This window comes from Fukomys damarensis, unplaced genomic scaffold (assembly GCF_012274545.1).
Source record: "Fukomys damarensis isolate Sample0158 unplaced genomic scaffold, DMR_v1.0_HiC HiC_scaffold_16, whole genome shotgun sequence".
Classification (NCBI taxonomy): domain Eukaryota; kingdom Metazoa; phylum Chordata; class Mammalia; order Rodentia; family Bathyergidae; genus Fukomys; species Fukomys damarensis.
Window position 1 is genome coordinate 25,213,775 of NW_022900928.1, and position 21,307 is coordinate 25,235,081.

Genomic DNA, 21,307 nt, shown 5'->3' on the forward strand with positions numbered 1-21,307 from the left:
ATATACTATTAAAGACTATGTATAGAGCAACAAGAATCTAGGAGAAAGCCAAATTACAGAAAACTGGCAGCACAGCAGAAGAGTAGAAAGAGAACTTAGGCACTATGGAATCTTCAATGGCCCAAACAAGTTTAAGATCACATAATGGTAGAGCTAAGAACAAACTTTGTCTCCTGCTCTCCTGCATCCCTATTCTGAACTAGGCCCTACATTAAGTGTTAGGAAATAGAACCATATAAATTGCTACCCTCACGCTGATAGAAAAACAGGCAAGGGAGCCAGATGTGGTGGTGCACACCTGTAATCCCAGCTCTCAGGAGGCTAAGGCAGGAGGATCACTATGAGTTTGAGACCAGTGTGGGCTACACAGTGAGTTCCAGGGGCAGTCTCAACTACATAGTGAGACTCTGTCTCAAAAAACAAAAAAAGAAAGAAAGGAGGGAGGGAGAGAGGGAGGGAAGGAAAGAAGGAAAGAAAGAGAAGAGAAGAGAAAACAGAAAGAAAGAGAGTCAGGGATTTAGCTCACTGCCACCTTCCTTGCAAACACAAGGACCCATGTTCAATCACCAGTACCAAAAAAAGAAAAAGAAAAAGAAAGAAAAGAAAAACAGGCAAGGGAACCGATCATTGCAATTCATGTGCTAAGTGCTATGATAAAATAAGCATAAAAGTGTGGAAGCACAGAAGACATCCAATTAGCCTGTGGCTTTCAGGAAAGATTTCCTAAAAAATTAAAATATTTAAGTTGAGTCTTAATTGTCAAGTAGGGTTTAACCAGATCAACACAAAAAGAAAGAAGAACAGAGGGAACAGCATATATGAAAAACGTCAAGAGATAAAAGATGAGGATTATGCTAGGTCAAGGAACTGCCAGTAAGTCAGTGCAGGTATGGAGATGTGGTAAGCTAAGTGGTAGAAAATAAGAAATAAATGGAGCCAAGTGTGGTGGTGCGCACTTATAATCCCAGCACTCAGGAGGCTGAGGCAAAAAAAAAAATCCCAAATTTCAGGTCAGCCTGGGCAACTCAGTGAGATCCTCAAAAGGGAATGGGGGATGTGTAAATACCGAATAGTTTCTCTGGTGTGAACAAACTATAATAGTACATAAGATCCTAATGAGATAATTGACAATGTGAAACAGTAAGAAAAGGGCTAAAGGTGTAGGGAAAGTGGGAAGGGTAGGAGAAAGGTAATAAGGGAAAGAAAAAAATAGGATAAAATGAAAAAATGGAAATAAAATGTTTGTAAATGGGGAGGGGAGGAGGGAGGGCAGGGACAAGGGGAAAAAATGAGAACCAAGACCTGTCATGTAAAGGTACAAGATCCCAATGATGAATGTTACTGTACTGTATACCAATAAATTCAATGAGAAAAAAAAAAAGAGTGGGGATAGAATGTAGTTCAGTGGTACAGCAATTAATTGTCTAGAATGCATGAAACTCCTTAGTACCATTTTTAAAATGAATTTTAGCCAGGGATGGTGGTACATGCCTCTAATCCCAGCACTGTGGGAGAATGAGGCAGGATGATCACAAATTCAAGCCTAACCTAGGCAATTTAGTGACTTAGCAAGACCCTTTCTCAAAAATTTAAAGAGGGGCTCAGAGGACTGGTGTTGGGGATATAGTCTAGTGCAAATGCCCTGGGTTCAATCCCCCCCCACACACAGCATTTTAAATATAAAAACAATTATTATAAGACTACTACAATCAAAATAGCATTGTTGTTATCACAAAGATAGACAAATAGATCAGTGGATCAGAATACAGAGTCCAGAAATAAATCTACAGTTAAATGGATAAATAATTTTTAGCAAAAGATGATATGTAAATGCAGTGGAGAAAGGATAATATTTTCAACAGATGGTTGTGGTACAATTGAGACATCTCTAAGCACAAAAAAGAACTATGGTCAATACCTGAAATAATACATAAAAACAAAAGCACAAAACCAATCATATACCTAAATTTAAAATCCTGCGGCATGTTCAGCCTCAGACAAGGGTCTAGAAAAATGGCAGAAAGCCAGGCATGGTGGTGCACATCTGTAATCCCAGCACTCCGGAGGCTGAGACAGGAGTATTGCCTTGAGTTTGAGGCCAACCTGGACTACATAATGAGTTCAAGACCAGCTGAACTACACAGTGAGACTGTCTCAAGATAAAATAAAATACAGTAAAAATCGCAGAATAATCTGCTCTCCTCCTGTCAGGTGTACAGTTTCACTGTACTGACAACCTCAGCATCATGGACCATGAAGAATAAGATGAAAACACACAGGAGGGGAAATTCAGGGATTCTTTTTCTAGGGATGTAATACATAGATACAAGTAAAATGCCTCAATGAAACATGTTTTTAAATACATATTCTTTCTCACTCAGAAAACAAAACAAAACAATATAACTTAAAACAGTAAAACCTCTATAAGGAGCCAGGGATTAAGCTCAGTGGCACCGCACCTGCCTCACAAGTGCAAGGTCCTGAGTTTGATCCCTGGTACAGGAGAAAAAAAGAAAAAAACTCGAAAGGAAACAGAGAATAAAATCTTTGTGTAATTTAGTATTAGGCAAACATTTTTAGATCCAACAGCAAAGCATGATGCATAAACAGACAAACAAAAAATTAGACTTCATCAGAATTTAAAAGTTCTTTTTAACAGATATTGTTAAATTAATAATAAGAGAGTCACAGACTGGGAGAAAAATATCTGCAAGAATATAGTTATCCCCAATATCAGAGGGGGATTAGTTTCAGGACCGTTCTCCCACAGACTACGAAAATCTGTAGATACTCAAATTCTTTATACAAAATGGTGTAGCATTTACATACTTAAACACATCTTCCTATATACTTTAAATTATCTCTAGATTATTTACAATACCTAAGACAATGTAAGCACCATATAAATAGTAGCTGTACTGTATTGTTAAGGGGATACTGAATGACAAGAAAACGTTCATACATATTCAGTACAGGTGCAATCTCTAGGTCTAACTACACAGTACATGAACAAGATACAAGGTGAACAATACTCAAAATAATGCCGGAGAGAGATAGAGGATCTGTGAAATGCTTGGAGGCTACAGCAAGGAGTGTCTACATATTACTTCATTTGTGTGGCTTCAGCCAAGTGCTTAGTTAAAACAAATTAAAAGTTTTTGTTTTGGAATTTTCTGGATTATTTTTAATATTTTCAATCAAAGGTAGGTTGAACTGGGGATAAGAAGTCTGCAGATACTAGAAGGTGACAGCATCTGATAAGGAACTTATATCCAGAAAACATAAATAACCCTCAAAACTCAATTTTAGCCGGGCATGATGGCACACACCTATAATCCCAGCACTCAGGAGGCTGAGGCAGGAGGATCGCTGTGAGTTCGAGACCAGCCTGGGCTAAATAGTGAGTTCCAAGTCAGTCTCAACTACAAAGTGAGATCCTATCTCAAAAAAAAAAAAAAAAAAACTCAATTAAAAAAAAAACAATAAAACATAGACAAAAGATTTAACAGATACTTTACCAAAGAAGATATATCAATGACAACTTACATACATGAAAAGATACCCAATATCATTAGGCAAATGCAAAGTAAAACACTACAACTAAAATTTAAAAGATTGATCATACCAAGTGTTGACAAAGTAATGGAGAAACTGAAAGTCCACTGCTGATGGGAACATAAAATGGTACAACTATATACTTTGAAAAAGTTTGATAGTTCTTTAAAAATACAGTTATACAGTATATATAAACAAGTAGGGATGGGGATTTAGCTCTGTGGTTCCGCCGCCTGTCTCGCAAGCCCAAGGACCCGAGTTCAATCCCTGGCACAAACAAAAAAGGACAAATATGTTGTACAGGTTAAACTTAATTGTGTCAACTTGACTGGCTTGGGAGCTGCTGCTGGAAGGGTTAGGAAGGCACACTTCTGGGTATGTCTTGGTGGGTCACGGATATACAGACATACGTATGACCTTAGGTGCAATAGCTCCTTCCTTCTCTCTGGCAATGATCCCCTGTTCTTCTTCCCAACTTCCATAAACTGAATATCTGTGCTCTGTCACCCTTCCACCATGATGTTTCTGTGTTGGAGCCAGTTTACCAGGGATTGAATCCTCTAAAACGAACAGCTATGAGAAAATCTGTTTGTTTGTTTGTTTGTTTGAGACAAGGTCTTATTATATAGTTCAGGCTAGCCTTGAACACACTGTGAAGTCCAGGCTGGCCTCAAACCCACTGTGATCCTCCTGCCTCAGCCTCCCAAATTGTAAGAGTGCAGGCACATGCCACCACACCTAGCTTGAGTAAATCTTTAGGGGCCATGAATATAGTCACTATCTTAGCTGGGCATGGTGGCTAACATCTGTAATCCTAGCACTCAGGAGGCTGAGGCAAGAGGATTGCTATGAGTTTGACCAGCCTGGGCTACATAGTGAGTTCCAGGTCAGCTTCAACTACATAGTGAGACCCTATCTCAAAAACAACAACAACAACAATATATATATATATATTGTTACAAAGTTCATTAGTTATTGCATGCATCTTTTTGTCATTTGGGATCCTGAATACATTAGATGTAATGCAGAAAGCATAGTAAATACTGACACTTTTTTGTATGTGAATTACAACTTAATAAATCTCCTTAAAAGATAATGAAGTTGAAGCCAGACTTGGTGGTACACTCCTATAATCTCAGCACTTTCGGAGGCTGAGACAGGATACTCACAAGTTCAAACGCAGCCAGGGTAATTAAGTGACTTAGCAAGACCCTGTCTCAAAATAAAAAAATAAAAAAAGGCCAGCTCCATTGGGCCAGGGATTTAGCTCAGTGGTTCTGGTGCCTGACTTACAAGATGAAGGACCTGAGTTCGATCCCCAGTATCAAAAAAAAAAAAAAAAAAAAAAAAAAAGGCACTGGGTTCAAAACACAGTCCAACAACAACAACAAAAAAAAGATGAAGTTGAGCTAAGGCAGCATCACAAAATTGTATACGTTAAGATAATTGTTTAAAATTTTTAAATCAAATTTAAAAGGAGTGGAGATGTAGCTTAGTGCAAAGGCCCTGGGCTCACTGCCCAGTATCAAAGATGCAGTGGAGCAAGTGGATTAAGGCTATATAATCCTCAAAACAGAAGCAGACGAAAGGCTTTCAGTTTCCTTATTTATTAAATGGGCATGCAAGTAAGACCTTCATCCTCAAGGGTCTACTTAAACAGGAAATCACTGTGATGAATATTAAATCATTGTATAGATGCTGGCTATGTTCATTATCAGAAAGAAAATTTATGTGGGGGGGGCTAGGAAGCGCAGAGGAAGAGTATATGCTTAGTATTCATGAAGCCTTGGGTTCCATTCCCAGTACTGAAAAATTATCTGAGAATAATGTAAGGGAAAGAAAAGGCCAACTGTGTCTTTCTCCCAAAAAATGCGCAACAATTAATGGCTGAGGATATTAACTAATCAATTTGAAGATTCTCTTAGTAAATCAACTTTTAAATGCCTAAAAGAAAAGAATAGACGGATCTCTTGTTGAGTTTATATAAATACAATAGGAAGATGCAACTCCTTCATATTGACCTGACTTTTGAAATGGATTAGATAGATTCCTGGTGCCACCTGGCCTTTCTGTGTTTTAGGGACAAAGAGATGCCAGTTCTGCTCAGCATTCTCTCTAGTAGCCATCTGATTCTCTAATATTGCTCCATTGCTTCCTGAAAAAAGATCCGGTCCTACCAAGAAGTAGCACAGACAGAAATGGTGATCTGTGTGTAATCTTATTTCATTGTTTCCAAAAGCCTACTAGAAAATAAACATATTTTCACAACGAAGTCCATACACACTAGAATATCAGATTCTTTTGCTTTTAGATAGAATTATATTACTTAGCTAAAATCAAAGATTGCTTGTTAAGATGTTTTTGACTCATACAAATGATGAAAGGAATTATTAGTTAAAAACATACTGTGGCTAGGTATGGTGATACACACCTGCAATCTCAGCACTCAGGAGGCTGAGGAGAGAGAATCACCATTACTTCAAGGCAAGCCTGGGCTACTTAGCAAGTTCAAGGCCAGCCTGAACAACATAACAAGGGGCTTACCATGTCTCAAAAAACTAAAAAAGAAAAAAACAATATATATGTATACATACAAAAAGAAAAAATATACATATACATATATATGTATATATATATGCAGATATCATTGCTTAAAATCTAGTGCCCAGAGAAGGACAAACAGTAATGGTGCACTTTGTTTAGAAGAAACGAAATCCATACTTTAAAGGAGAATTCCCTTAAGTCAGTGCCTCTCATTCCTTCTCATTGCAAAGGATATTTATAGTGTTTCTACTGTCTTCAAACAATTTTATTTCTCAAATATTCCACAAAATTTACTTGGCACTCCTTCCTTTAAAGAACTTCCATGTCGCTCTACCTCACATCGTCCTAGAGGGACAGAGTATTGCAGCACTCCTCAAATAATTTTGCACACAATCCTATTCATTCTTCACCACCCATATAAACCTGCCATCTGCAGACTATGCCATCTGATTCTTCATCTCCACTCCCACCCCCACCATACCTGATTCTTAAAAAAAAAAAAAAATTAAGACAGGGTTTTACTATATATTCCAGGCTGACCTCAAAATCATGATCCTCCTCCTGCCTCAGCTTCCAGAATGCTGAGATTACAAGTGTGCACCACCACCGCATATGGTCAAGGATGATACCTGAACAAGAAGACACTTGGGGATAAAAAATGATAAGTCATCTGAGAACAGCCAATTAGAAAAGGCCAATCCCTCAGTCTCTGTTGCTGGGATCCCTGGAATTTTACTTGTTCTCAGTTGTTTTTCAGGCCAACTTGTTCGGGTCTTCCTTACTTAATTTCTTAATTTTGTAGAACTAAGAATTTGGCTGATCTTTGTCCTACAGTCCTGGGATGTAATAATTTTTAGAATTCCTTCAATGATAGGAGAATCTTTCTTACTCATGGTGGGCCTCTTGATCAGAGATGAATTCATGCAAATGAGATAGCTCAGGATGGGGGCTAGTCAGTCACCAGAAAAATCAACCATGCGACTAGAAAGCTGGGGCTCTGGGCCAAGTGATACCAGCCCGAACCTGTGGACGAAAGGAAGCCAGAGATTGGGTTCAACCATGTAGCCAGTAATGCAAGCCATCATGCCCATGTAATGAAACCTTAATAAAAATGGTAGACACCAAAGTTAGCTCGAGCTTTCTGATTGGTAAATACATTGACGAGTTGGGAAGGTGATGTGCCCTGATCCCAGCAGGAGAGGACACAGAAGTACCACATTCAAGATCCTCCCAGATTTCAGCCTCTCAGTCACTTCTGTTGGTTAGTCCTAATTTTTATCCTCTAGAGCAGTGATGAAGAACCTTTTAGAGCTTTCAATGATAACAAACAGCTGGCTTCGGCACACATGCCACAGGCTCACCACCACTGCTTTTGAGTAAGTAAATAATTATAAGTGTAGGGCTTTCCTGACTTCCATGAATAGTTTTAGCAAATTATGGAACCTAAGGGGATTGTGGGAACTCCCATATTCGCAGCCAGATGCAGCCAGAAGTACAGGTGGCCTGGGAATTCCCAGAGCTTATGATTGGTGTCTGAAGAAAGGTCAGACTTACTGGGGACTACCCACTTAATCGGGAAGTCTGAAATAACTCTGGGTAGTTAGTGACAGACTGACATTACATTGTTTCAGTTACTCCCTCTCTGTCTCACTTTCCTCATTTGTAAATGGAGATAATGAATCTATTATTTGTGAGATTTTTGTAAAAAACAAATGAGTTACCATATGTAAAACACTTAGAATAGTGCCTAGTACATATTAAATATTATATAAATATGAGAGTCTTTTTTTTTGTGTGTGTTTTGGTACCGGGGATCAAACTCTGGACCTTTTGCTTACAAAGCAGGTGGTGGCACCACTGAGCTAAATTCCAGGCCCAATGTCAGGGTCAATTTTTTGTTGCTGTTTCTATTATTAAAGTCCAGAGTTGGTTGATACAGAGATCAGCAACCTTTTCTGCTCAGATCAAAGTGACAGAGAGAAAAGACTGGCTTCCATTATTAATCAGCAAACATTAATTGCACTAATCACAGAGATGAAACTGACATTAGCCAGCTAATGTTCTAAACACAAATGACCACTACTGATATCTACACCATCTAGCTAAACTCAGGCCAGCCAATTTGAGCTAGTGCCAGATTACTATGTGTTTTTTGCAACTCTGGAAATTGTTACCCTAGAGAGACTAGGGCCCTGCTCTGAATAATGAGGCAAATTTTTGGTAAAAATAGGGACAAGAAAAATCTTACTTTTAGTTTGTCAAACCACTGGGTATAATACATGGTTAGTCAATCAAAATATATATATATATATGTAACTTCTTCTATCTTAGCTGTGAGCTATATTACTGTGCATTAAAATGTTTTTCCCTTCTCAAGACAAATGAGAATCCTCTCCTCCAAAAAACTCACTGCATTGCTTCCATTTTCCTATAATTCAGAATACGCTGGAAGTGTTCCAAATAGTTGCTGAATGCTAAAATGAAGTTCTTACCAGAAAACTCCCTGGAGCTGTTTTCTAGTACTATGATTTAATCCCTCTATTTCTGCCTTCTCTTGGTCACTTTCTCTTCCCAAATACTTCTCGGTGAGCTTTCAGAAAAGGCTAGGAATGCTCACTCTGCATCTTTCATTCTAAGTTCCTACTTATAAAACCTACTCTTAAAAAGCAACTGCCTTATCCTTATTTTATCAGAGAAAAAATCCATAATTAAATGATAACTGATGGTAGATTTTTCCTGGAAATTCTGGTATAGTTCAAAAGTTCATGATAGTGCTTTGCCTCTCATCAGTAAACAGCTTGAGTTGCTCAGGGGCTATTAACAACAACCCCACAAAGAACTCAGCTTCTAAAGATTCCCAGTAAGCTCTCTCTTACAGCTTCCTTATTCTAAGTTGATAAAATATTTTAAAGATTTTTTTAAAATGTTTAAATAAAACTTATAGGACTGGGAATTGAGCTTGATGGTTCTGCTGCCTGCCTCGCAAGTGCAAGGTTCTGAATTCAATCCCCGGTACAAAATAAATAAATAAAGATAGATAGATAGATAGACAGACAGACAGACAGATAAATTGATTAAATAGAGTTAACAAGAAGAACCAGCAGCTGATACATCCCAGAACCAGGATCACACTAAGGTCTTCCTGCTTCAAATCCAATGCTCTCTATATCTCCATTATAGATGATCCCTTCCAGATCTAAAATTCTAGTCTCCTATACCACCATAAGCTTTCAACCAAGATGGTAAGGAAAAGTACTGCCTTAGAGATCAGAGGCCCAAATCTAAGTTCTGGCTCTAGTAAATGCATAACAATGGACAAGCCAAGGTCTAAGGTTTCTCATCTAAAAACCAGGAATGCTGGTGATCATTTATGTTTAACTCTTCTTAGCATGAAGACCTACACTAAGAAAAGAAGTGATTCCAATTTGGATAGTATCAAAGGAAGCTGTAGCCACAGATATAAATGAAGAGAAACCTAAAGCCCTGTTTTCCCCTTCTCTGTCAAATCTCACATAAGTAGGCATGCTCTTTAACTTGAACTCTAAAGAAAATGCTCCAGAAAAAAAAAAAAAATGGTCATCATGGTTTAGCAGTTTTATACTTACATATGAAAAAGATCTAAATTTTTCATTAATAAATCAACATGAGTCAGTGGGATGATATGACTACTGAAGATACCAGAATCTAAACAGATTGCATTAACTGATGCACAAGTTCCACAACCAAAAAGTCAACTCTGTGAGGATAAAACCGCATTTGGGAGTCTGTGTCCAATTCCAGAGATCTAAGAAACATTCTAATAAAAATGTTTGAAACCAAGATGAGGAGGAAGCTGAGAAAATGTTTTCTTCAAAAACTAGGGCTATTTAACTTGGGAAAGAAAAGGCTCAGGAGAGAGCTCATCTGTACTTCTATCCAATGTTTGAACCATCTGGGACTCAGCAGAACTAAGTGGTGAGCTACAGAAGAAAAGGGCTGCCTCAAGAGACCAGCAAGCTCCTTATCTGCAGAGATGATGCAGCAGAAACTGAGAGATTCCTATGTTATGGTGGTGTGAAAAGAGAAGCAGAGCTAGGCTGGAATTCAAAAAGTAATCTGATACAAGACAATTCTAACTCTCATTGGAGAACCTTCCCCTTTCCCAGCACAGTCACTATTCAGTCTTATTCAGTGACCGTATATAGAATCATTTCAATAATTTGGTTTTTATGCTCATGTCCTTTTAAGGCCAAGTTGCTACCCATCTTTGTTCTTCTCTAAACTTTCTAACAATGAGGACTGGCAAGCTGGCTTGCCTATTACCTTCCGAGGACTTCCAGGCCTTCCACAGGTCCTCCACACTGATAAGCTTATCCTCACCATGGAAGGTGCTGTGTTTCACTGTTGGATCATGGTAATTGAGGTCTTCCCTTAGGAACTGCAAGAGAAAAGTACACAAGTCACAAGACATCCCACAGAGCCAGTCCAACAAGATCTCCACACGGGGTTCCTCTAGCTATCCATAGCTCATTCCATTTACCCAGTGCATAACTGTATCACATCACTCATACATCATGTCCATATGTCTTAGTTGAAGACATATGAAACTTAGAAACTACCTTTCTTTGTTGTTTCACTTGAAAAATAAATATGAACCAGAAATTATTTCCTTATACTTAAATTTTTAATTTTTATTAGTACATATTTGCGGTGCATAATAATTATATTCAACATGGGAAGTTGGTCCACCTACTTAACACATCTTAATTCTTTTTACATCCCCTGTACTGTTTTTTAAATTATGGAAACATAATAAATGACAACTGTAATCAAATCAGCTAGAAAAGGGAAGAAAGAAAGCAAAGAAGAATTAGCAAGTTTTGAATACTTCTTTATACACTAAGAAATATTCCAAGAACTTCCACAATGTTTTCTCACCTAATTATCACAACCAATGAATTATCACACCTATTTTACAAATGAGAAAAGCAATACTCTCAAAAGTGATATAATTTGTTCCAAATGAAATTAGATTTAGAGAGGTTAAATTACTTGTTGTTATGACTTTAAAACATGTCCACAAATTCCTTGACTATCTTCCCTTTAAAGATGAATTCCTTGAATACAGGCTAACATTTGTGATTCATTGCTATGGCTTGGATGAGTGTCCTCAAAAGGCCCGTGTGTTAAAAGCTTGGTCCTCAGGGTGTCACTACCAGGAGGTGGTAGAACCACTGAGTGGTGGGGCCTTGTGAGAGGTCTTTTGGTCACTGGGGGCATGCCATCAAAGGGGACTAAAGAACCCCAGTCCCTCTTTCTTTTCCTTTGCTTCCTGGCTTACCACATAAATTGTTTTCTCTGTCATATAGTTCCACCATGATGTACCACCCTCACTTGCCAAAGACTCTAAGAAATTAGGACACTGACTTTTGGTTTAGAGACTCCATAACTGTGAATCAAAATAAATCTTTTTTCTTTATAAGCTAATTGCCTCACGTATTATATTATGGTGATGGAAAGCTGACAAATATACTCACGCATCTTCTAATGAAGTGAATGTGGCAGCAGTGACTCTGTATGATTCCAAAGGCAAGAGTAGAAAAGGCAGTAGGGATTCCACCTGTTTCTCTCTCTTTTGAGACACATGTTTGGGGATCCATGAGCCAATACATAAGAAGGTTCGTGCCCCTGAAGTCACCATGCTGAAGAGATCATGTGAAAAATCTATAAAGTGGGTTATCTAAGCAGTTTCAACTGTTGAAGTCTTCTGGCCTAGAAGACAGACATATGTCTGCCACTTCAGGAGATTCCAGCCACAGCTTTTGAATCTGATACTTAGTGGACACAGATAACCTATCTCTATTGAGCCATGCTCAGAACTTAATACATGAGCAAAATAAATGTTGCTGTGATAAGCCACTGAGTTTGGGGGAGGTTTCTTATACAGTGTTAGATAGCTAAAACATTTATTCAAGGGCCAGGGATTTAGCTCAGTGGTTCCACTGCCTGCCTCGCAAGCACAAGGTCCCAAGGTCCCACTACCAAAAAATTAAAAAATTAAAAATAAAACATTTGTTCATGGTTTCAGCTGATAAGTGATGGAATTAGTACTCTAATCTATGATATCTGACTTTAAGATCCAAACATTGCCCTGGCATTGCATATGCCATCTCTTAATTATCCAGATTTTTTTCCATAATATACTAAGAATTCTAAAATGCAAAGTATTTGCTTGGGGACTCACAGGCCCTATTAATGCCCCCCCAAAAGCATGCAAAGAAGGAGTGGAATCAGAAAAGAAGGCCAACACAAAGACAATGCCAAATGGTGAAAATGGCAGACAGATGCTCTATGTGAAGGAAAGGTCTGAATCTGAATGGAACCTCTTCTAGAGAACAAAGAAGTGAGGCGGGCCTTTAGATTCAGAAAGGCACTATACTATGTTGTATGCTTTAGAACCTGTAGAAATAGGTTACTTCTTGTGTCACTCTGGGAAAGCTATTCAGCATCTCTTAGCTTATTATCCCCTCACCTTGATGACTAATCATCCCTCTTATTTGACTGTGATAATTAAATGAGACATGTTTACAGAAGTCATAAACTACCTTTGCATGGGTCCTTTATTGGCTTGCAAAACGTATTATACAATTGGACCTAAGTCCAGCTTTTCAGCCTAGCTTTTAAAAAACAAAAAAGTTAAGGGCTACAATTTGATTGGAAAGTTAGGGTTGTGGCTAAAGAACTTGTCATCACACTACTTTTATGCAGAGTGTTCACTACAAATTAATTGCCAAACGAAATGTTTTATGAAGATATTTTGCTTTTTGTTTTACCTAAAACTGAGAAAAATATCAATTTTTTGTATCAAAATGAGGGAGGGCAGCGTGGAGCTGGTGCTAAGGGAGATAATGAAGTTCTCAATCTTTTTCTTCATTAAACTATCAACAGGTATCACATGCAGCTCTCTGACACCACTCCTGGATTCACACACCTATGTGGCAATGGTCTGTCAGAGCTGAGCAGCAGCTGCCTCCTTCTGAAGAAGTACGTGCGCTCCAGTTTGCCACTGCTCCTGCCATCATAGATTATACGCTTAGTTATGATACCCTCAGTTTTTGGAGGTATTGAGTTTGACTCCTAGTATACACAAAATCACTGTAAGTTTTATAAAATGGCTCTTTATATGCTTCCACAGCTCTTGTGCACACCTTTATCAGTCTTGTTCTGTGTCTACCCTGTAAAACCACATACTCCCTGACAGAAGCTTCCAGTTACTCCGTCATAAATGTAGAATATCAGAATGTTATACTGAGCTGGGTGCAGTGGCACGTATCTGTAATCCCAAGGATTCTGTGAGGCAGAGGCAAGATCACAGGTTCAAGACCAGCCTGGGCAATTTAGCAATTTAGCAAGACCCTCTCTCAAAACTTAAAAAAATAAATAAATAAAAATAAAAATATTAAAGGGGTTGGAGATGTAGCTCATTGTGAAGGCCCTGGGTTCAATCCCCAACACCATAAAGTTATATTGAGCTAGAACTCTGATGTTCTATATATTTGAGGTAACCATTACCACATCTTACTCTGAACATGTCCCCACGCTGCTAAAAGTTAAAGCCTGACAAGACAAAGTTTATAGGCAACAAATAGCAAAGGCAGCTTTACAGGCAGCTTTTGCCTCTTGGCTCCCCCCATAAGGATTTATTGTTTCAGACTCAGAACAAGCAGCCCCTCCCTCAAGAAGGTGCGAAGAGCCTCCCTAAAAGTCTTGCCTTATCATGAGGAATGCAGTATTGGCTAAAACTGCAGCTCAATAGCTTGCCTAAGCACCAAGGCACCAGCTGTCACTAAGTATATTTAGCTCTGTGAGCTCAGAAAAGTGATCTGTCTCTCAGGAGGCAGCATAAAGCATGCAACCCCAGCCCAAGTGTGAGACAGTAGTGAAGCAGTGTAGGTGGGAAGAGCAAAGAAGTGAGGTATCTCTTTAGAATTCCCACAATGAAGGCCCACCCAGCAACACAGGCAATAAAATTTACTGACAAAAGGCCAAAGGAAAACCAGCACACCTTTGGGTGAAGGAATCTGGGCAGTTGCCCTGGGCCCCACCTTAGAACCAATTATTCCCCTCCCTTATCTAACTTTGTGCCTCATTACTTTCCTTTCATGTCTCCCATGCCAAGTTCTACCTCCATTTCCACCTCCCCTGCAACCCACCACCTTCCTTAGCAGACAGCACCACCGTGTGCTCCATACTTTCCAACTTTTTTTCATACCCTCCAGCTCCTGTTCACCTCCTAAACATCCAGCAAGGACCCACATTTTAGCTACAATAGCACTAAATGCCCCATTTATAAGGAGTGCTAGGACATGAATGTTTTAGGGATGAAATACCAGTCCCCAATACATCAGAAGCTATTTGTTGAAGTTAGGGAGAAAACAGACCTCTCTCTCTCTCTCTCTCTCTCTCTCTCTCTCACATCTTTGTATATCTAAGTATTTTCTTTATCAAATTAAACACTAGAATGGCCTTAAGAAGTACAAATTAATTAGACCTACTTAAAATATCATGGCTCTTCATAACCTAAAAGACAAGGTCCTAATCTCTCAGTCTGGCATTCAAGGCCTTTTACAATGTGGCTCACAGACTTACTTCCCAGTCACCCTCCTGGCCACTCTCCCTTCCTAGTAAGAGAAAACACCTCTCTCTCTCTCTCTCTCTCTCTCTCTCTCTCACATCTTTGTATATCTAAGTATTTTCTTTATCAAATTAAACACTAGAATGGCCTTAAGAAGTACAAATTAATTAGACCTACTTAAAATATCATGGCTCTTCATAACCTAAAAGACAAGGTCCTAATCTCTCAGTCTGGCATTCAAGGCCTTTTACAATGTGGCTCACAGACTTACTTCCCAGTCACCCTCCTGGCCACTCTCCCTTCCTAGTAGACCTAAAACTCCAGATCGGGGGTCAGGAAATTATGGCCAAGGGCCAAATCCAGTTTGGTGCTTATTTTTGTAAAGTTTTACTGGAACATAGCCAAACACTTTCTGATGTACTGATGTACTGTCTAATTTTATGCTACAAAGGCAGAACTGAGTAGTTGTTACAGAGACTACAGCCAGCAAAGGCTAAGATACTTATTGTCTAGGGTCAGGAATTTAGCTCAGCGGTGAAAAAAAAAACAACTACTGATGATACTTACTGTCTGGCTACAGAAAAAGTCACTAACGCTTGCTCTAGACACATCAAGCTACTTCATGCTCCTTGAACAAACTATGGTCTTTTAGATCCCAATTTTTTGCACAAGGTGATCTAAATAAACATTTTTCTTCCACTTTTTGCATGTTAAAGACAAAGTTACTGTAGGGCTGGAAATTTAGCTCAGTAGCTCTGCACCTGCCTTGCAAGCACAAGGTCCTGAGTTCAATCTTCGGTACCAAAACAATAAAAATAAAGTTAAAGTCACTGTCTCTGTGAAGTTTCCCAGACTTCTTCCAGGTGAATTAATTGCCCCTTAGTTATTTGTTGCCTTAGTTCTGAGGGTATCTATGGTAGTACTCACCCATTATACTACAATTACTATTTAATTATCGCATTTTACTCTCCCTAAGCAACTCAAATCAGAGATCATATTTTATTATTTATATCTTCCTACAGTATCATATAAATTCTTTGGTATACCTAAATAAATAATTGATTTAGCTCCACAAAACTCACATCCAAAATAAGGCCTGGCAAAGAGCACGGCATGTGGTTGTTAAATAAATGCATGAGTGCCCCTTCCTTGAGTTTGTCCCACAATAAGTAGTACAATTCTTAGCTTAAAATAGTCATTGCATACTAAGTAAACCAAATAGAAGAAAGAAAAAGGTCTCCAAATTGTCAGCCAATCTATAACAAAGATATTCAGCCAGAGGCCAGAAGGTTACACTAGCTTAAAGTCAATTGTAACATGATGGTTTAGACTTGACTGTAAAGCCGATCTACCTGAATTTGAATCTTGGTTTTTAACCACTTACTTTCACTTGAACTTAGGCAAAAAGAGGAGAAATGATTAACCATTTACTTTCAATGTATTATGCACATGATTTTTAAAAGGGAGATAACAGCTCTACAAAAGTTTGTATACTCTCATTTGGAAGGCATTATAAGTGAGTTAATTCACATAAAGAGCTCAGAATAGTGCCTGTTGTGTTGACACACACACATACCTTTGTGTAAAATGTATTTTAAGGAGGATATGAAGATACTAAGAATGTACAACCCTGGGGCCCACTATCACAGTGATGAAGAACCCTCATGTATAATGGAGACCCAAAGAGGAGGAAGAAGATGTATCTTTCCTAAGTGCTTATCTAAACTCAATGTGCCAGGATAATCACAAAGGAGATAATTAAGATAAGGTGCTGTGATCTGCTGGTACTAACTTCAAAAGTCCTTTCCTTTCTGCACTGTGATTCCTACTTTGAAAACTTTAGCTTCGCCTAAAGTCAAAACTTTCCAGCCTTATACAAGACCATCCATGGACTTGCCCTTATTTGCTGTTTTTGATACATCCTGTGCTACCTCCCACCATTCTCTGTGGTAATTAATTCCTTAATATTCTTTAAAAGTACCAGGTTTTTCACCAGTCGGTATTTTTGCCATGCTATTCTTGCACCTAAAACAGTTTCCTGCTGATCACACGTAGTCATCTGTTCAGACCCATATTCCACGTCAGTGACTCTGGATGAGGGCAAGGTGACTCAGCTCCTCCTCTGCTGTGACTCTGTCACAGTGTTCACTTAGCATACTACAGTATCCTTAGCTTTTTTATGGCTATCTCTATCATCAGGAAACTTCTTCCAAGGCAGCAACTTCATCTTTCCTTTCACTGCTTTATTTCAACCACCTGGTACAAATGAAGACACAGAGAATCCCTCTGAAGTTGATGATGAAGTTCAACCATTGTCATAGAATCTCAGAGGCTTCACCGTGACACTGGTACACAATACAGGTCAAGTCCTAGAGGCAGCATCTAAAGTTACAGTTTACCAGCTACCTGGCCAGAATGGCAAAGAGTGAGATATTCAAACATCTCCAATTTTGGAACTACACATATAAGGACCAAATTATCTAAACTAGCCAAGAATTACTGGCTGGAAACTTTTTTCTTATGACAGCAGGACAGAAATAATCACTAATTTGAAAAGGTTTTTTGCAGAGAGAAGAGATGCCTTCTTAATTAAGGTTATTGTGTCACATTTACATAAGATGAATACACAGCATTGGACGGAATGCATAAGAAAGGACATTTACAAAAACTGATGGGTTAGAGAAGACTTCTGACATAACAGCATAAATTCTATGTATTTGGTCTCCAGTGAAACTGGTGAAAATTATTTTTCAAAAACAACCATTTGAAGTCTCTATAAATGGTCTTGGGGGTATACAGCAAATAAAGAAACATATTCTCAAGAAAATCAACTAAAGCTTGATAAGAGCAAGAATCTATAATATTTGAAATGAGACCTGCTCCAACCACACACCCTCCTCAATAAGACAGAAACTCTACTACAGAACGGTGCAGAACACAGGGCTCCCTCTCCTGCAAGCTCCCAGAGGAAGGGTTAACTGCCTGGGAGGGATAGGTTATCAACATTTCTCATCCTGCCCTCAGACACTTTTTGCAAGGGTTTTATTCCAGGAGGCCAAGAGATAGGCCTGCCTTCTTCTGCTCACTGCTCATTCATAGGACAGGAGCTTTACCATGGATGCAGCACCAGTAGGGATACTGGGGCCCCAATTTTCATTGCCCTGGCTCACAAGATGACAATTATAATCTGGAGAGGCAAGCTAAAAAGACCTGAAGCTACTACTACCCACTCAGCAAATGCTTAGATCCTAAAGTGAAGGTGTCATTTCAGAGAGAAGGATGTCACTGTCCGTACCCACAGCTCTAGAACAATGGCTCAAATGTATTGCCTAGAGGACAAAACAGTTTCAAATATTTTCCCAAAGGAAATGACCACATCTTAGGAATGCGAAGAAATCCAACATAAAGTATGTTCACAAAAAACAATGACAGTGAAAGACATTTGGGAAAAGATTAGTAGATTCATTAGCCATACAGTCATCCCCCATCCATGGGAAATGCCTACCCCCAGTGAATACCTGAAACTGGATAGTACTAAACCCATTCTACTGAATTTTCTCCTATACACACATACATATTGATGCAATCTTAAGCACTTATCATGTACTTGACTATAACTTTTATAGTTTGAGGTGTGACAGCAAAACTAACACAATATTTTTTTCCTTCTTCATAGTTTCACAGGTAGATCTTACCATTTATCTTAGCAACTAAGCATACATTTTTCTTTTTCATTAACTCAAAAACATTCACATTTTCACTTAAAGGAATCATTATCTCATGATCTCTTTTCTGGCACTTCCAAATTGCCAGCACTGCTACTCTTGCATTTTGTAGCCATTAATTTAAACATGCCCCTGCCATACCATGACAGTAGGTCTTATAACTTAAATAGCTACTAAGTGACTAATAGCATATACAACAAGCATACTCTGGAAGGGATGATTCATACCTGGGATGGAATACAGAGGGAAGGTGTAAGATTTCATGCTACTCAGATGAGTGTACAATTTAAAATTAACAGGGAAGGGCTGGGATTTAGCTCAGTTGTTCTGCTGCCTGCCTCACAAGCTCAAGAACCCGAGTTCGATTTCTGGTACAAAAAAAAAAAAAATTGGGCTGGGGATTTGGCTCAGTGGTTCTGCCACCTCCCTCACTAAACAAAAAGGTATGAGTTTGATCGCCGGTACCGAAAAAATAAAATACTAAAATTAACAGGGGCTGGGGTTGTAGCTTAATGGTAGAATATTTGTGTAGCATGTGTTAAGACCTAGGTTAAAAGAATCATTGTTAATAATAAGAGAGCAATTAGAGAGCAATTAATAGAACTTAAAAGCTACATTGTGGCCAGAGAAAAAGGTAAAGGAAGCTTAGCCAAAACCACTATCATCCAAAAGAGACTGTGCATACTCAAGGATGTACTACTCACTGATGAGTAACATCACACTGTGGAGAAGGGGGAGAAAAAGACCACTAGAATAATATAGCCAGTCATTAAGAAATAAACAAACAAGTAACCATAAGCCTTACAGAGGTTAGAATAGTGCTCAAAATTGTTATATTATAAAAAATATCTGGTTTCAAAAAATATTACAAGACATACAAATAAACAAGAAGTATGATCTACACAACAGAAAGAAGGCAAACACCAGAAACTGACAAGATGTCAGACTTACCAGAAAAGACTACAAAGTAGCCATGTATAATATATATTCAAAGGGGCTAGAGATACAGCTCTGATTGTAGAGTACTTATCTAGTCTGCTCTTAAGAAATAAAAAAATTATAGTACAGGGATTTAGCTCAGTGGTGGTGCCACCTGCCTCACAAGTTTGATCTCCAGTACCCACCCCCAAAAAAGAAATAAAAAATAAAAAAGCAAAGACTAGAGGAAACCATAACTAAAAAAGTAAAGGAGGGCCGGGAATTTAGCTCAGTGGTTCCAGCTCCTGCCTCGCCAGCACAAGGTCCTGAGTTTGATCCCTGGTACCAAAAAACAAACAAATAAAAAAGTAAAGGAATACACAATGACAAATGTTGCATTAACAACTTAATAAAGAGAAATTATAAAATTTTTGAAAAACAGGCTAGAAATGTAGCTCAGTAGTAGAGTGCTTGCCTAGCATGGACCAGAAAAAAGAAAAAAAAAATTGAAGAACCAAATGGATGTTCTAGTATCCAAAATTACAATAACAGAAATGAGAAATTCAGGAGAAGGGCTCCATATAGGATCTGAACCACCAGAATAAAGCACTAGTGAACTTGAGCTGATATTGACAAAGAGTACACGATCTGAAAAGAAAAAAAAATGAATGAAAAAAAATGAACAGTGTCTCATTAAAATGTAGAGCACCATTTAGCACACCAATACATGCATGAGTTCATGGAGAGGATTAAAAGGAGAAGAAAAATCATTCAAAGAAATAATGGCTGAAATTTTCCCAAGTATTTTGTTTTGTTTACAGTAGTGAGGACTGTACTCATGCAGTACTGAGCTACATCCCAGACATTTAAATTTTTTTTTATTTTGAGACAGGGTCTCTCTAATAATCATGCTGACCTTGAAATTGTGATTTTCCTGCCTCAGCTTTCCAAGAAGCTGGGATAATAATCATTCATGTACCACTTGCCAAACTTTTTCAAAAATATTAATCTATCCATTAGGAAATTCAACAAAATGCAAATAGAATATATGCAGAGAATCTTTTTTTTTTTTGCACAGGGATCAAACTCAGGACCTTGCGCTTGTGAGGCAGGCAGTGGAACTACTGAGCTAAATCCCTAGCCCCAAAGAATCTTATTTTGGCAGGGGTCAGGCTGGGGTGGAGTGCAGAGAAAGGGTTTCACTGGATTGTCTAGGTAGCCTCCAACTCACAATCACCTGCGTTAGCCTCCCAAGTAGATGGCACTATAGGCATGTGCCACCACACCCAAATGTTAATCGAGAATTTTATATTCAGCAAAAGCATCTTGGAAAAAAAATGAAGGCACAACACTTTCCAAATAGCAAACAGGAAGAACATTTACCAGTAGTAGACATGTTCTGAGGTAAGTGACCCAGATAGCAATTTGAATTCAGGTAAAAAACCAAATCTTTTCCTTTTTAAAATATTCATTCACTTGCTGAACAATATTTATTGAGTATCAATTATAAGCCATCACAGTGAACAAAACAGAGCCTTTTCCCTTACAGAGATTGTACTGTAAGCAATAAATGATTCAATGAATCTAAAAGATGATAGGTTAAATCTTTTTATTAGTACATGTTTGCAGTCCATAGTGATTATATTCATCATGGAGAATTGGTATACAAACCATCTTTTTTTTTTCAGCTTTAATTGAGTTTATTGGTACATTTTAGGGATACAGTACAGTTACATTCATTGTTGGTATCTTGTACCTCTACATGACAAGTCTCATTCTTAATTCTTTTTATATTTCTTTTCCCTACCCTTCTGGCCCAAGTTCTTAAAATTTTTATTAAAAATTTTAAACTTTAATAAAAAAAGAAAGATGCATTGTGAGGTCCTGGGTGCCAGGAGTGGCATAAAGGCACAAATTCCATTACTGAACATGGTGGCTGGAGAAAGTTCTC

At 38.3% G+C, this 21,307-nt stretch overlaps 1 protein-coding gene across 5 annotated transcripts in view; it reads right to left on the reverse strand.

Annotated features, from left to right (window-relative positions):
- Positions 1 to 21,307, reverse strand: part of Stim1 (stromal interaction molecule 1) — a 207,949-nt gene that overhangs the window by 45,807 nt on the left and 140,835 nt on the right. For all 5 annotated transcript variants that reach the window (XM_010603163.3, XM_010603164.3, XM_010603162.3 and 2 more), the window contains exon 3: positions 10,402 to 10,516. In XM_010603163.3, coding sequence (XP_010601465.1) covers positions 10,402 to 10,516 — 115 coding nt within the window. The remainder of the gene's footprint in view (positions 1 to 10,401; positions 10,517 to 21,307) is intronic.